This window comes from Canis lupus, chromosome 1 (assembly GCF_011100685.1).
Source record: "Canis lupus familiaris isolate Mischka breed German Shepherd chromosome 1, alternate assembly UU_Cfam_GSD_1.0, whole genome shotgun sequence".
Lineage (NCBI taxonomy): Eukaryota > Metazoa > Chordata > Mammalia > Carnivora > Canidae > Canis > Canis lupus.
The window spans coordinates 70027432-70045438 of NC_049222.1; the positions used below are offsets into that span (position 1 = coordinate 70027432).

Below are 18007 nucleotides of genomic sequence, written 5' to 3' on the forward strand. Positions count from 1 at the left end.
TTTAAAGCACTGCCTATGAAGGGCCCAAGCTATGTACCTCTCTTCATAGCTCCAGAGGCTGCCTTAGTGTTTTCCAGAGGAGGCGTGGTCTAAATGTTTGTTAGTGAGGAGAATGATACGCATTTCCTGTTAACAAGTACGAGAGAACTTGGGTGTACATCGTCTGGCAGAGGACAGAATTTGGAATGACTCTGGCTGATGCTGTCACCTGTCAAGAACTTTGGTAACTGAGTGTATCAGAGAAGGCTTTTAATGTGTTCTCATGTAGATGCTACAGCATGCGCCCCAAGAAATGTGTGATAGGGAACCTCCCGTCAGCCGACAACACCTGTCCTCCTTCCTTGCCTGCAGAAATGGTTTTATACACAGGGACACAGCGTCACTCCAGTCCTGCTGCTGCCTATTGACAACGCCTGGCCTGTCCCTTGGCATGAAGGTATACTGGGGAAGTTCTTAACCTCTCTGGGCCTCACTTCCTCATATTGAAGAAGTAGGGGTTGAACTGTTATGACCTTGAAAGTTTTTTCTCTCCAGTTGTCCCTTGGAACTAAGAGTCTAGGAAATAAATATTATAGGTAGAATGTAGTTCTTCCTCCTTCAGTCTCTTCCTCCCTCCTTTCCCTCTTTTTTGTCCACCCCCACCACCTCTTCTTTTTAATTTGTTGAATGCAAATTAAAATTTCATTTGCAAAATTGCTTATGAAGAGAAACTGTTAGGAAATAAATGCTTCCTAACTGTCCCAGTTCAGAGGGGAAGTGGCTGAAAGCCAGTGGTTAGGAGGCATTCTCAGGAAGTCGTCCAGAGGTGCTGTGGCGTGGGAGGCTGGCAGGAGGCTGGGACCCATTATCTGCTGCCCCCTTTCTTTTTTTCTTTTTATTTATTTATTTCTTTTTAAATAATAAATTTATTTTTTATTGGTGTTCAGTTTGCCAACATACAGAATAACACCCAGTGCTCATCCCGTCAAGTGCCCCCCTCAGTGCCCATCACCCATTCACCCCCACCCGCCCTCCTCCCCTTCCACCACCCCTAGTTCGTTTCCCAGTTAGGAGTCTTTATGTTCTGTCTCCCGTTTTGATATTTCCTGCCCCCCCCCTTTTTTTTAAATTTTTTTTAAATTTATGATAGTCACACACAGAGAGAGAGGCAGAGACACAGACAGAGGGAGAAGCAGGCTCCATGCACCGGGAGCCTGACGTGGGATTCGATCCCGGGTCTCCAGGATCACGCCCTGGGCCAAAGGCAGGCGCTAAACCGCTGCACCACCCAGGGATCCCCCCAGCCCCCTTGCTGAAGCAGTGAAGCACCGTGAAGCCAGTGGTGTAACCTGAGACTACATTTTGTATGAAATTCCCGTGGGTAATATTGTGGTAGCACCAGTAATGTTGTGTGATGTAAAGCATTTAACCATAGTCATTAAAGATTAAATTTTTCCCCCTTTACTAAATAATGTATACCCAAGAGGTTTATGTTTCTAAAATTAAGTATGGAAACATTAGTGTAAATTCTCACAGTTACTATTCCTGTCTTAATTCCCTGATTCTCTTTGCTAATTCATAATCTATATAGTAACTGTATTTCTTTTTGTTGCTCTTCTCAGGCCTTTTTACAGTTTTCCTGGGTTATATGATCAAATGCTGAGTAATTTTCATTGGGAGTACAAAGGTTACAGAATTTTTCCCAGCCTCTTTGCAGTCTACTGGCTGCTGTGAGCTCTACCCAGATGTTCTGTCGAGCAATGTGACGTGACCTGTCTCCTGTCTCTTTCCTGGGGAAGGGCCATATGAAAAGGAGTGGAGGATCTGATGGACATAAAGGTCTTGGCTAATAGAAGAAAGCCTCATGTATTACCCCTTCCTGGGGCATTTGCATTTTAACAAGGCTCATTATCCCAAGTATCCCAAGTGCTCTTGGGAAGTATTTATAGTGAAAAAAATAAAATAAGCTAAGCAGCAGTAATTACTTAGTCCAAAATAATCTCTAGTGGAGGAATTTTGGGCAACTAGTAAAACTCTCTCAGGACATCTGATAAATCACTTTCTATGCGTAATTGCCTTCTTTTTAATTAAATTGGCCTTGTTTGATCTGTAGGTCTTTGAGATTTTATCCATAAATTTCCGATATCCACAGTAAAGAAACTCAAAAGAGCCCTAAAACTCTCAGTGCTGAAAGCAAGGGATTTTGAAGACAGGTAGACTCAACTTACATTTTTGGTTCTATTATTTGTTATGTAACTTCTCTAAACCTCTGTACTTTCATCCTAAATATCTACATATTATGAGAATCAAATAAGCCAATGTCTATAAAATGCCTGACACTGTCGTTGGCGTAGAGTAGACCCAGTAAATATCATTTCTCTGTGCCAGTGAGAGTGTACTGTATAATTGTAGTCATTTTAGAAGTCCGCTTGGCAGAACCATGGTTTTATTTCTATCATGCCCAGAAGGAAAACAAAAGAACTTACAATTTCAGACCTTGAATTGTTGAGTAGACTTATCAGTGTGGCAATTTTTCCTTTGGGGCACTCCCTCCCCTTCTCCCGGGGGTCTGTCCATCAGGATGCATTAATTCCCTGCCCGAGGAGAGACGTGTGGTCCAAGCAGAGTTAACTGAGAGTCTTCCCTAAGAGTTGGTAGAGGGTCTGTCTGTCTTCTCTGTCTTCCTTCTGGGTTGTGAGTAGAAAGGATATAAACATAAGATTGCTAGTTGGGAGGGAGCCAGTGGGAGTCTTCCTGAGAATGAAACCAGCATAGAAGAAGGGAGGCCAGAGAAGAAGAGAGAAAAGAGTCAGTCTTGATGATAGTATTTGAGCCTCTGAGTTATCTTCTTCATTACAAGAAGCATTAAATCCTCCTCTTTTTCTTGGCTTAAACTCGCTTGAGTTAAATTGTTGTCACCTGCAACCAAAAGGCTTCAGATACTATTATGGAGGATACTCAGTATCTGTAAAAGTGGGCCCATTCTGAAACAAATATTTATAAATCTGGCAAGGAAGTAAAAACTCAAAAAAAAAAAAAAAAAGAAGAAGAAGAAGTAAAAGTTGATCTTTTCTGAACCTTCATGTTCCATTTTAATGGCAATGAAATTTAGCTTTAAGTGATAGCTGTCCACTTCAACTAATATTTTGAGCCCCATACATTTGGAAATCTCTGAACCATGTGTTCTGGAAGGTGCAATGCTGATACACAGTCCCTGTTGTTGAAGGATTTCTTTTTAATTTGCATGACTTTTTAAAAAGAGGTGTATTGGGGGGCACCTGGGTGGTTCGGTCAGTTAAGCATCTGACCGGCATCAGGCTCCCTGCTCAGTGGGGAGTCTGCTTCTCCCTCTCCCTTTGCCTGTTCCCTCTCTCTGTCTCTCTCTCTCTCTCTCCTGCTCTTTCTCAAATAAATAAAAAGTCCTTAAAAAGAAAAAATAAATAAATAAAAAGAGGTGTGTTGGACCCCAGTGTTTATTATGCCCTGAATGGAAAAAGCCAAGATAAAAGGCCTTGGTGTTCGCAGACGAGCAGGGCCACACCCCTTCCACACCAGGGAGGTTCCATGGCTGTGTGTGCCAAGTCCAGTCAGAACGAGTCCATTAGAGCTGCAACTAGAAGTCGCCTCAATCACCCGTCACAGGCAGTGGTTATAGCTTGATGCAAGCAAAAACACTGTTTCTACAACAAACATTTTAGAAAATTAAGTTTCCTACAACAAACATTTATAATGCCAAAGGTACAAGTTAGCAGAACTTGGAACCCGTAAAACCAACCTTCCCATTGTATAGTCAACTTCGTTGCCCTTAGCAAGTAGTCATAGACAGAAACTGAGCTGCATGATGAAAATATAAAGAACAAGAATGGTTTTAACTTAAAGTCTGTGGAAACTTGGCTATGAAGGATGTTAATTTTACTAAAGGCTGAGTCAAAGATATTTGAAGTTTGTAATTTTCTGTTTCCGCATACTGTCCCCAAAACTTGTGAGTTTATTCAGGGACGTTTGTAAGCCTAAGACATATATTCAGAAAAATGGTAGTGCCTGAGACAAAGTGACATGACAACAGGGTGCCTGGAGTAGATGGAGAGGAGATTTCCCGAGAGCTGGAGCTCCCCTGGTTGGTGACACAGATGGGAGAGGGAAGAAAGAATTCCATGGAAAAGGGTGACCCACTTTTCACGTGTTCCCGCAGCCCCCCCCCCCCGCCTTCGTCTTGTGGTTAGACTGTTGGTATTGGCATTTGCCACGTAAATTACTGCAAGTTTCAATTTGAGGTCTCACATCTGACTGTTAGAACAAAAATAAAATTCACACTTTCTAAGCATTTAAAATATCCAGCTAAAGTTAGCTGTGAAGCTCAGCTTTTTCAGAGTTTTGATTGATGTTTATGATAGCTAATAAAGTGGCAAGCAGATGATCTGTTAATCTAAGACCTTCTATCTAGATCTGTAGCAGTTGGACCTTATTTAAAATTCTGACAAGTGGGAGTGTGTCCTGAGGAGGGAGGCCAGGATGGTGAGGAACCTGGAAACCACATCCTAAGAGAGACCATGGCTGCTGAGCCAGAAGGAAAGAAGGCTGATGAATTAGTGGTCCTGAAATATTTGGGGGACCTTTATTTATTTATTTTTAAAATTTTATTTATTTATTTCAGAGAGAGTGTGTGAATGAGAATGAAAACGAGAGCGCTAGGGGCAGTGGGAGAGGGAGAAGCAGGCTCCCCGCTCAGCAGGGAACATGATGAGGGGCTGGATCCTGCAACCCTGGGATCACGAGCCCAGCTGAAGGCAGACGCTTAGCCAATTGAGCTACCCAGGCGCCCCTGAAGGACCTCTAATGTGGAAAGAAAAGAATTATTCTGTATGGTTCCAGCAGGCCAGAATTAGGACAATGGGTGTCTGTTTTTACATATTTTCTTTTGGTGGTTTTAGATATATAAAACCCAGTAATACTTTAATTAGGTCTGTAATAACTCTTGTTTAAAATAATGGAAATACTGAAATGGAGTCCTAAAACACAGAGAAATTATCATAGTCAAATTTCCCATTAATAGTTTTTTAAAAAGATGTATATATTTGAGAGAGAGAGAGAGAACACAAGAGAAAGGGGCAGAGGGAGAGAATCTCAAGCAGACTCCGGGCTGAGCAGGGAGTCTGATGAAGGACTCAGTCTCATGGCCCTGAGATCATGACCTGAGCCAAAATCAAGAGTCGGATGCTTAACTGACTACACCACCTAGGCACCTCTGCATTAATAATTCTTCATTTTGATCCACTCTAAATGGAAGACCAGAGTTTTTATGAAAAAAATGTATGCCTCTTTATTATTTTTTATCTTATAATAACTATTAAATGATCATTTTAAACTAATTTCTTTAGGATCAACTGACTTGCTTTAAAATAGAAATGTAGGGGCACCTGGGCGGCTCAGTCAGATAAGCATCGGGCTCTTGATTTTGGCTCAGGTCATGATCTCAAGGTTGATACTCTCAAATGAATGAATGAATGGATAAATAAATATTTAAAACCGAAATGTAATATACAACTTTGGGTTCTTACCTAGATATGTTGTTGTATGACATAAGCACAACATTAAATGTTGGTTGTTGAATTCAGTAGTAACAGTGGGAAGTTGGCATCAATAAATCCTAGAGTCATCAAGCTAAGGTGCACTGCCTTTTGTTTTTATAAATGAAATTTTTATGAAAACATTTTATCCAAATTTAGATTTTACATTAAATATGGGTATAGTAAATTTAAGATAACAATACATTGTGATGCCCTTGTGTGCCACTACTGTGTACTGTACACTGTACTTAATTTTCTATGTAAAATAAGATTTACAGATTTGTAGGGTTTATAGAACTTAAAGATGTGTACATAAAACTATATGAAATTTGAATATTAAATTCAAAGGCATAATAAGTTGTTTTATAGGGAGGCAAGTTCATGAAATATGCAGTTTTTCTAAAAAAAAAAAATCAGCTTTACAGCTGCTTCTAACTTTGTACCATTTGCTCTTAATCGTCCATATCTTAGTCCTCTGTAAATACCACACTGTGGGGGGAAGGATTAGAAACCCATCATGTCAGTTAGGGTCCCATCAAGCAAATAGGAACTACACCAGGTTTTTTAACAGAGAGAATTTAATGTAGGGAAATGATGCAGGGATTTTGGAGGAATAAAGAATGAAAAGCCAATACTGAGGAAAAACATAGGTAGTGACTTTCAAGCTGGGATCACTTGGGGGAAGGACCCCAGGGGGCTGAAACTCAGGCTTTGGAGAAGGGGCTGCTGCCTCCCAGCAGGTACCCCAGAGCACAGCCAGGCCCTGGGGGGCTAGGATGCCAGCCTCCAAGGAGGGGACCCTGGCCCTCTTCTCTCTGAGGGAAGGCAGTGAGGTGCATTCCAGGAGCAAGGAAATAAATGAAAACTGGAACCAATTGGAACTAGTGGCCGCTGTCAGGGGGTCGAGCTCTAGCTAGGGCAACCCTATGGGAGCAATGAGCAAACAGCAAAGGGCAGGTTCCTTTCCCCCTCATACAGCTGTCCAATGTCCCTTTGGAGCTTCTTCTTGGAAGAACCACATATAAAAGCTGTGGAAGGTACAGGTTGTAGACTGCACAACCTGGAGGGTACTATCATACGCATCAGAGACCTCCCTGGCAAAGGAGAAACACATTTGCTGAGTCCCAGCTCCAGGATCATAAAGCTGAATGAAGGTCCAGAGCTGAGGGCCAGTAGGTTAGTAACTGGCTCACAGTAATTGGCTGTGTTTTAAACTTGTCTTTTATTTTCATCCTTCCAAGATAAACTTCTAGTTTGTCAATTTGTGGCCCTTATTTCTTTGGGGATAAAAATAATAATAATTGTATTAAAATAATGGGGGTATAAAATATCACAAGTATTTATAAACTAGGTAGAAATGTGAATATTTCAAAAGAAACGCAGTTTAGAAATAGGTAGTAGTGGGCACTGAGGTGGGCACTTGATGGGATGAGCACTGGGTGTTATTCTGTATGTAGGCAAATTGAACACCAATAAAAAATAAATTTATTATTAAAAAAAAAAGAAATAGGTAGTAGTAATCAAACTCATTGTTAAGATGTTTCTAAGGAAACCCATCACCCAGCCCAATGTAGCAAGCTTAGAACAAAATTTTTTGAAACTAAAAAAAAAAATTGAAACTAATTCATAAAGTTTATGAAATTTGTTAAAAATAATTTATCTTTTTAAAGTTTGTGTTCTGCAATCTTACCAGTCTTACTTATAGTATATTTTTGGTGAATATTTTCTCTTTTCCAGTTTTATCAAGATATAATTGACATAATTTTGGCGAATATGTCTTTACACCAATCCTCTCATTCCAAATTAATGATATTCACAGTGAATGCATGACAGAGGGACAGGTTAGTGGATTAGGTGGGGGGGTACAGCTGCAGCCAGGCAGAGATTGGCGTTTGGAATGATAAGCGGTGCTCTCATGGCTTTGGAAATTAAAGGGAACCAAAGGCTCTGATGCCAGGAGGCCAAGGCAGGGTGTGGAATGTTCTGAAAAGTCTGAGGAATTTTTAAAAGGATCTTGGATCAGTCAGAACAGAAATAGAAAAAGAGCAGTCAAAAGGGTCAAGACAGTGAGGTTAGATGCCAGGAAGTCACATACATCAAGGCAAATTTATTCTTTTTTTTTTTTTTTTTTTTTTTTTTTATTAAAAGGGAGAGCTTATAGGCTCCCACATACAAACAACAAGGCACCTCGATTGACCTTGAGGCTGACGGGTATTGTCAGTCCTCCACCCCTTCCAGCGGCGTCTGTGTTCTCACCCTCTCAGCTTCACTCCAGCAGCTCTTTGGAGCATTTTGAGAAGAATGGGTCTCTCTTTTCTAATCCCCACATATAGAATCTGAAGGAAGGTACGGGTTATCAACTGCACAGTTATAAAAGTTGTACATTGTAAAATATTTTGAAGCAGTAGAAATGAAGTGTCTTGAGGAAGGGGCACTTGAACGCATTCACATGGGCACAACACATGTCCTATGGAGTGTGGGATGTGCGACCAGCGGTTGACTGCAGGGGAGAAGTGAAGTGGGGGCTCTTATCAGAAAGGGCGGGTGGTAGGGAGAAAAGGATTTGGGCCAATCATAAAGTGGACGTGGCCTGGAGCCCTGTGGGGTGGCCCGCAGTGGAGCCGTCACTGATCCTGGAGGAACCATGGTCTTCTAGTTCTTGACAAGGAGAACCACCGTGCATCCCCTTTCATTCTAAACATTGGGAAGCTCAGAATCCAGCTTGTAGCTCTGATGATCTGCACCTGTGTGGTCTATGCTTCCCTCTGTTCTTGCTGTTATAATTAATGTCTTCCCTTGGTGCCGATTTTTACTTTTTTACTTATCGTGTACTTCGTACTACATATATTTCTTGCCACTAATTATCTCACATCTCCTGAGATGGGATGAGGAACCGACGAATGATAGAAAGAAGCATGCGGCTGAAGGAATGGAGTGGCCCTCCTAGGAAAACAAGAGCAAAGATCGTGACAATCACTACACATGCATCCTGCACGTCCTAAAGTAGATATGTCCCTGGAAAGTTGCATAGAAACTAGACTCATGTGATTGTTTTTATCATTTACGATTTACAGAAAATCGCTGTTTCAATGCCTCACATTCAGTGTGGTGCCTCTAGAAACCCAAAACCATCGGAACCTCATTGTTTCAGCTGCTGTCTTCATGCGTCTGCTGAAAGGCCTGTTGCGAGATGAACTAGCAGTAGCTCTTCTTTGTTCAGTTGCAAAAGCAAGTAAATTCGAGCTCTAAAGAACAATGCACACATTTCTTGTTTGCGTCACTCCAACACTGTTTTAAGAAACATATTGTGTACGGTGAGTAGGGTACTCATTCTGCATTTGCTTACAGAGGTGTACAGCAAGGAGGTCATCAACAGATAGCCTTGAGACCTCATATGTTACGGGAGGGTCTTGATATCTCCTCCACTTACAACCAAAACAGTGAAGTAGCTAATTGTGTTGAATACTTACTATAAGGGGGGTGCTGCACTGTTTTGTATTATTATCTTACTTAATTTTCACAACAGCCGTAAGGTACAGAACTTCTGTTATCCTTGGTTTGCAGGTAAAGAAAATGAACCTCAGAAGGGTTAGGCAGATTTTACAGGGATACAGAGCTAGTAAACGGAGGAGCTAGGATTCTAGTCCTGGGGTTCTGACCCTATAGAGTAATAGGAAGCATTTTAAACATTATCTGGTTGGAAGTCTCATTTTAGTGCTGAAGACATATGATGTCTTCAGCATCATAGAAATATATTTCCCGCTGCAGGTAGGGAGCAGCATCGTGGTTTGAAGGCAAAGTGTGGTTTGAGTCCCGGTTTGCTGTATTTAGTTGCATGGGCTTGGGCAAGTCTGTTGGCTTTTCTGATCCTTGGTTTTCTCATTGGTAAAATAGTGATAATAATAGTAAGCTTTTCACTTAAATGAAATCCAGGCACGTAACAGGCACTTAATATTAGGCAGGTTTACTATTATTGAAAGGACCTACAAATATGATTATTATGAGTAAGTAAAGTAAGAGTGGGTGCTGCGGAAACACGGGCAGAGAGCGCCTCAGGGCTCCATGAGCAGGACCCTGGGTCTTCGGAGACGCTGGTGACGGGGAATGTGGCTCCTCAGCCTCCCGGGTGCTGTGTGAGAAGAGGCCCCAGCAGCCATACGGAGGATAGCTTCTGGCTTATTCTTCAGAGAAAAATGCCGGGCAAGCCCCGGGCACCTCTGATCTCCCTCCTCTGTGTCTTTGGTGCCTGCTGTCCCCAGGGCGCCAGGCTGCCCCCCGGGGGACTGGGATAGGAAGCCCAGTGTGGCCCTAACGGTGCCCTGGCCCCGGGACACACAGGCGGCTTCCTGCCCACTCTGGAGACTCCTTGCTGGGAGCAGGGGTCGGGGCTGGGGAAGCAGACTTCGGCTGACGGGGTGAGTCGGGTCCCCCGTGGAGCCTCCCGCACCTGCTCAACAAGCGGAAATGCCAGGGCCAGCTCCTGCTGTGGGAATCCCGTATTCAGAGAAGGTTCGTAAACGGTAGGTAGCGCCAAAAGGAACTTCAGGATTGTTTCATTTTCGTCGGAGTGCTTTTCTGGAAGCCTCTGGTAAATCGATAGTCACAGGTCATTGAGAAAAGAAAAGTAAATCCTAAATCACGTACTTCGGTCATTCTTCCTGAAGCTAAAGCAACACGTGTGTGGGCTCCCCACGCCTCGGTCTGCTTTATTTTTATTTATTTTATTTTATTTTTTATATAAATTTATTTTATATTGGTGTTCAATTTGCCAACATATAGAATAACCCCCAGTGCTCATCCCATCAAGTGCCCCCCTCAGTGCCCGTCACCCGGTCACCCCCACCCCCCCGCCCACCTCCCCTTCCACCACCCCTAGTTCGTTTCCCAGAGTTAGGAGTCTCTCATGTTCTGTCTCCCTCTCTGATATTTCCCACTCATTTTCTCTCCTTTCCCCTTTATTCCCCTTCAATGTTTTTTATATTCCCCAAATGAATGAGACCCTATAATACCTCGGTCTGTTTTAAATGAGTAATGAGACTGTGTCTCACGAGGACGAGCTGCCAGTGCAGGTGAGGAAGTGAGGGCGGCCAGGGCTAGGGGGTGGGGGGCATCACCTCTTGGCGCCTCTCCCTCTTGAGGGACTTATGCGTCCCCCTTGGAGCCTCTCAATGGTCTGAAGCTACAGCAGAGTAGGATGACTGGCCCCTTTCTCGGCTGGAGAAGCTGGTTCCAGGGCTAGGAACTCAGTGCTCACAAATACACTCTGTTGCTTTATTCATTTTTATCACATGCCCTGCAGAATGGCAAGAATGACCTTAAATTGTGTTTTCTCTTGGTTTTATTTATTTTGTTTTATTAAAAAAGTTTTGTTTTTTTTAAGTAGGCTCCACGCTGGTCATGGAGCCCAACGTGGGGCTTGAACTCACAACCCTGAGTTTAGGACCTGAGCTGGGACGAGGAGTCGGACGTTTAGCTGACTGAGCCACTCCGCTACCCCCTCTGATTTTATTTTATTTTATTTTATTTTATTTTATTTTATTTTATTTATTTTATTTTATTTATTTATTTATTTATTTATTTATTTATTTATTTATTTATTTATTTATTTATTATTTTAATGATGAATCGTCTTCCAAGTTTTCTTTAGCAGAACAGATTCTCTGTTTGACCTGCTATTGCTGCTTTTAGAATACCTGATAGGTACGGTCCGTGGACTGGTCAGTACTCACAAGCAAAAATCACTGACCAAATAGCTTTGTGTGTACCCGGATTGTCACTGGCCAGAGTTTAAAAATTAGCTTTTTGAAGCCATCAGAGAAAACAGTGTCAGTTTAATGTATTTTATGAGTTGGCTAGTTGAGTAGTTAGTTGGAAAGATTTTGTAGTATAAGATGTGTTCTCCAGTCTCACCCAAAAATAGTTTGGTTTAGGCAACTGAGTTAAAAGGAGCTATGCTTTGAATAATTTTTAAAAATACGACTTATCTCATTCCATGATATTGAAGTATTTACGATGCTCTTGCTCACCTTGTAGTTATGGTTGTATTTTGTCTCACTGAGCTTAATGACTGGTGATTTACCTTGAACCTAAAACAAAATGAAGTAAAATTTTTGGTTAGTGGCGGATCTGATGCTCTCCTATAAAATAACAGGGACATTGTTTCACTCAGGCTTGTATTTTTTAAACGTCATCAGGAATGTGAATATCTCATTTTCTTGAACGTGATACCTCATGGGTTTGAATAAGGAATTCCTGGGCGACAAGACTAAATAATTGGTGTCGCAATAAATGATGCGAACTACTTGGTCTTCCCCGGTGGAGCCTTCGTGGCCTCTCGCCCGAGCCCATCACCAGCCACATCGTCCTCCTCCCGCTGCTAACAGTCACTGTATCCGAGGCCACGTTCTGCGGTTACCTGAGCACGCCGGTCGTCTCACCACCTCCACTGGGCACGTCATTTCTACCCTGGCCCCCTGAGAAGCACTTAGAAGGTCCAGCTCAAGTGTCACTGCCTCCAGGAGACTTTGATACCTTCCCCTTGTTAGAACTGACCACTCTTTACCTCCCTTCTAGGTGTTCACCACCCTTTATTTCTCTCTTAACACGTGTTTCGACCTCGGCTACGTCGCAAGGGTCCCAATGGCAGGGCCCACGTTGGGTTCATTTCTGTGTTTGTAGCAGCGATGCGATCCCACACAAGGGAGCTCACCAAACGTGTAAGGAAGGGGACATGGAAGGAAGGAAGAAGGAGAGCTGGGGGATGGAGGGACAGGGTTATACTTCAGTAATCCGTCTCCATGATTTAGTATAAAAATCTTCATCTGAGAGCGAAACTTGCTGAATTTGGTTTTCCTAGTCAGCCAACCACTCAGCCATGCTGCTTCCCTCATGGAGGCTCCGGCTTCCCCGGGCTGTGGGGCCCGAGCGCTGCGGTGTGTGTGCCTGGGGCCGGTGTCCTGGATGAACCCATCCCCCTGAATCTGGGGGAGAGTCCGGATTTCCATCCCTTCTGCTGTGTGACCTCAGTGTGTGTGACCCCTTGCGTCTCGTTGTTCTTACTTGTCATCTGGGCAGAACAACGCTTATTTCACCTCAACAGGAATGTTTGAGAACCAGATGCAATAATAATGCTTCCGAGAGCACGTTGAGAAGTGTGGGGTGTCAGCTAACCGAGTGGAAGGAAGTATCCCCGTGACCGCCATCGGCGACCGGCCCATGGGGATTTTCTCGGCCGGGACCTTTAGATCACGGTGCGTCCTTATTGCCTGTGCAAGAGGGAACGTGGACCTACAGTTAGTTTAATTCAGCGGATTAGAGTGACGGCAGCGTTTGTGCTGCTGGCCTACCTGCTGCCTACCTGCTGGCCTACCTGCTGGCCCCACCTTCGGTCAGGAAAGGGGCCTTTGCTCTGCTTGAATCAACCCGGGGCCTGGAACGTCAGCCCAGGCCCGCGAGCACACGCGTTGGTCGAACAAGTGAAAGTTAATCCCAGCTAGTTGTGCTTTTAAGTTTTATGTAAAACCCTCTCTCTCTCTTCAAAGATTTTATTTATTTGTTTGTTTGTTTGAGAGAGGAGGGGGAAGGGCACAGGGGCAGGAGAGTGAGCATCTCCAGCAGACTCGTGCAGAGCCCGGCCCGGCGTGCGGCTCGGCTCCTGGGAGCCTGAGATCCTGACCTGAGCCGCAACCAAGGCTTGGACACTCAACCGACTGAGCTTCCCAGGTGGCCCCCTTTTATGTAAAGTTCTCTTAAATATTAAGATGATAAAAAAAAATCACATGAACATGGTTTTACGATTTAAAGCGACGCTCATTTTCTAGCCCCCTTATTTTTCTGTCAGACAAGATCATGATGCCTTTGACATGGTTGAAACTACCATTTATTTGCTCCCTGTCATAAGAACAATTTTCTAGGCATAACCATGCTCCTGTTGATACTCTTTTGTCCCAGGGCTTGTGTTTGAAACCTCTGCTGCTTTTATTACAACTTGAACGGCATTTCCCGGGCATTTTCGCACAAAATGATGTGGAGGGGCCCTTGAGCAAACAGTCAAGGATATTGAGAACTCCTCACGTTCCAGCCTGAGCAAATATAAGAATCAAAATTCAGGGAGAAAAAAAAAACAAACCGCATGCTCTCTATATAATAGAGAACATTTTAGGTTAGGGAAAGCGTACAAGCAATACAAGGCACAACGAGTGAGCGAAACAACCCGCAGTGAGCACAGCGCCCCTCGGAAACAGATTCCAACAGTGACAGTGACCGCTCGTCGGGCGGGGACCGGCTGCCACGTTAGTTTGCTCTTTTTGAACATTTATTCCATCATTGGAACAAATGATACATGTTTTGTACACCAAAGGGGAGAATCAAAATGATTTGGATTTCATTCATTATCAGAAACCACCCGTTGTCTGTTACACTGGAAATTATTTTTCAGATTTTTGTATCGAGCACGATACAGAATAGGATTCAGAAGGAAAGCCCCTGTGCCTGGAGCCTGCAGCCGCGAGAGACCGCAGGTAGACAGCAGAGAACAGAGAGGGGCGACGTGCCAACTGCAGGGTCCACCGGTGACCCCAGTAGGCCCCGGCATTGCCCCTCATCGTGGGGAGAAATTGTTCTTAGTACTTTTTAAAATTGGGGTGTCATTGTCATACAATAGAATTCACTCTTTTCGTGTGTGCGTATGGTTTGGGGAGTTTTGATCAACATGTAGGGTCACATAACCACCACCACAATCAAGACCGGGAAGTGTTCCCTTATCGCCCCAATCCCCGTGTGCGCCTTTGAGGCCAACCCCTGCCTTCGTGCCCAGTCCTTCGGTGCTGATAGTTTTGCCTTTTCCAGAATGTCATAAAGTAAACTCCTGTGTTATGCATCTACTGAGTGTGGCTTCTTTCACTTCGTATCAGGCACTTCGGCTTCATCTGTGTTGTTGACGTATCAGCACTCATTCCTCTGTATTGCCAAGTCCTGTTCTATTACGTGGTACATCACAGTCTGTTGATGCATTCGCCAGTTGAAGGATATTTCGGTTGTGTGGGGAAATTAGGAATAAAGCTACTAAAATTAAAAAAAAAAAAAGGAATAAAGCTACTACAAACATTTATGTATAGGTTTTTGTGTGGCCATATTATTTTATTTCGTTTGTTTTCAATTCTAGCTAGAAATGAGATCACTGGTTACATGTCAAGAATATGGCCAACTTCGGGATGAGCACTGGGTGTTATTCTATATGTTGGCGAATTGAACACCAATAAAAAATAAATTTATAAAAAAAAAAAGAATATGGCCAACTCTCATAAGAACAATTTTTATAAGAAGTTTTGAAACTGTTTTTACAAAAAATGACTGTACCATTTTTGCATTTCCACCAACAGGAAGGAGTTCTAATTGCTTTTCATCCTCACCAACACTTGATATTGTTAATCTTTTACATTTTAATTTTAGTGGGTGACAGTATCTCATGATAATTTTAATTTGCATTTCCTGGATGGCTAACGACATTGAGCATTTGTCACGTTTATTGGCCATCTGTATATCTTTTGTGAAGTAACTCTTCAATTCTTCTGACCATTTTTAATCTTCTTCTTTGTTCTTATACTAAATTGAAAGAGTTCTTTTTTTGTATTCTGGATACACATTCTTTAATGGCTACGTCTTGCAAATATTTTCTTCCACTCTGTGTGCCTTTCCCCCTTAATCATGTCTTAAGAGCAAAAGTTTTACATTTTGATGAAATTCACTTTATCCTTTTTTTTCTTTTTTTTTTTTGGTAGATTTTGTTTTTGGGGTCCTATTTAAGAATCTTTGCCTAGGGATCCCTGGGTGGCGCATCAGTTTAGCGCCTGCCTTTGGCCCAGGGCACGATCCTGGAGACCCGGGATCGAATCCCACGTCGGGCTCCCGGTGCATGGAGCCTGCTTCTCCCTCTGCCTATGTCTCTGCCTCTCTCTCTCTCTCTGTGTGTGTGTGACTATCATAAATAAATAAAAATTAAATAAATAAATAAATAATCTTTGCCTAATCGAAGGTCACTAAAAAATTCTATATTTTCTTCTAGACACTTTATACTTTTGGCTCTTATATTAGATCCGTGATCCGTTATGAGTTCATTTTATATATAATGTGAAATAAGGGTCATAGTTCTCTTTTGCATGTGCCTATACCATGGTCATAGCACCTTTTAGTTTTTTTAAACAATTTTATTTATTTATTTGAGAGAGAGTATGAGTGGGGGAGAGGGGCAGCGAGAGAGAGGGAGAAGCAGACTCTCGCTGAACAGGAGCCCAACATGGAGCTTGATCTCAGGACCCTGAGATCGTGACCTGAGCAGAAGGCAGACACTTAACCAACTGAGCCACCTGGGTGCCCTCTCGCATCATTTATTGAAAAGATTATTCTCTCTGTGTGTTGAATTATCTTTGGCACTTTTGTTAAAAATCAATTGGCCATATGTTTGTGAGTCTATTTCTGGATTTTCTGTTTTGTTTCATTGATGGTGATGCTGACACCCATACTTTCTCTATTTCTATAGCTTCATAATAAGTCTGAAATCAGGTACTAGAAGTCTTCCATCTTTGCTCTTTTAAAAAAATTGTTTTGGCTGTTCTAGTATCTTTTGCATTTTCCTAGTACATTTTTGTATACGTTTAAGAATTAACGTGTCAATTTCTATGAAAAATCCAGATGAGATTGTGATGGATATAGTTTTGCATCTGTCGGACAATTGAAGGAGGTTTGACATCTGAACACTATTGTATCTTTTGATCAATGAGTATAGTTTCTCTCTCCATTTATTTATGTCTTAATTCCCCTCAGGAAATCTTGTAGTTGTGTATACAGAATGTATAGGTGTTGCAGACAGTTTGCTGAATTGTCCCTACATGTTTTATATTTCATGCTATTAAAAATATTTAAAAATTTTTCATTTTCAATTTAGAGTTGTTTGGGCTAGTATATAGAAATGCAGCTACTTTTAAAAATATAGTCCTTGTATCCTGTGACCTTGCTAGGTATGTTTTTGTAGATTTTCTTTAGGATTTCTAGAGAGATGATCATATATATTGTAAATGAAGACAGTTTTACTCCTTTTTCAATCAAGAGGCTTTTTACTCAGTTGTTGTTGTTTTGTCTAATTGCAGTGACTAGGACTTGTAGTACAGTACTGAGTAGGAGTGGTGAGGGCAGATCTTAATATTGTTCCGGACCTCGGGGGAAAATCATTGCCTTTTACCAGTTAAGTATGACATTACTATAGGTTTTCTTTTTTTTTTTTTTTAATTTATTTATTTTATTTTAATTTATGATAGGCACACAGTGAGAGAGAGAGAGAGAGGCAGAGACATAGGCAGAGGGAGAAGCAGGCTCCATGCACTGGGAGCCCGACGTGGGATTCGATCCCGGGTCTCCAGGATCGCGCCCTGGGCCAAAGGCAGGCGGCAAACCGCTGCGCCACCCAGGGATCCCTACTATAGGTTTTCATAGGAGCTCTTTTAAGCCTAAGACTGTTTCCATTTTTAGTTTGCTAAGAGTGCTTATCATCATGTTTATCATGAATATTAAATTTTGTCAAATTCTTTTTCTGAATATATTGAGGTGATTGTGTTTCTTTATTTAGTCTGTTAGTATGGTGAATTATACCGATATTCAAATTTACCTCAATCTTGCATTTCTGGAATAAATTCCTCTTGTTTATGATATATTATCTTTTTCATGCATCGCTCTATTTGATATGGCGGTATTTTCATAAGGGTTTTTGTTTTCGTGTTCTATTTGTGAGGGACATTGTTCTATAGTTTCCTTTTTTCAGTGTCTGTCTGGCTGAGGTATCATAGAATGAACTGGGGATTGTTCTCTTTTTCTTCTATTTTTCCAGAAGATTTTGTGAATTGGTAAAAATTTCTTCCTAAAATACTTGGTAGAATTTACCAACAGTGAAGCCATCCGTCAAAGATTTTTTTTTTTTCAAGATTTCATTTATTTACTTGAGAGAGAGAGAGAGAACAAGCGAGAGAGAGCACACAAGCAGGTAGGGGCAGCAGTAGAGGGACAAGCAGGGGAGCCCCCCCTCACCCCCCGAACTCAGGGCTCCACCCCAGGACCCTGAGGTCATGACCTGAGCTGAAGGCAGAAACTTAACTGACTGAGCCACCCAGGTACCCCAAAACATTTCTTTTTTTTTACTATAATTTCAATTTCTTTAATAGGGCTATTTAAGTTATCTGTTTCTTCCTGAATAGTTGTGTAGTTTGTTTCTTTTAAGGAACTTGCTCATTGTAGTTAGTTTGTTGCATCTGTTGGCATAAAATTGTTCATAATATTATTATCCTCTTAATGTTTATAAGTTAATGGTGATGTTCCCTTTCCCATTCCTGATATCAGTAATATATATCTTCTATTATTTGTTCTTGATCAGTTTGGATAGAGAATTATCAATCTTACTGATTTCTTTTTTTCAA

General features: G+C 42.1%; 1 protein-coding gene across 7 annotated transcripts in view; it reads left to right on the top strand.

Moving 5' to 3' along the window:
* AKAP7 (A-kinase anchoring protein 7) overlaps positions 1–18007 on the top strand; it is a 127327-nt gene that overhangs the window by 95239 nt on the left and 14081 nt on the right. For 2 of the 7 annotated variants that reach the window (XM_038526797.1, XM_038526799.1), the window contains one exon: positions 8621–8679. The exons of the other annotated variants lie outside the window; for them this stretch is intronic. In XM_038526797.1, coding sequence (XP_038382725.1) covers positions 8621–8664 — 44 coding nt within the window. In that variant the 3' untranslated portion in view covers positions 8665–8679. Of the gene's footprint in view, positions 1–8620; positions 8680–18007 lie in introns of those variants that run through there. 7 annotated transcript variants of the gene reach the window in all.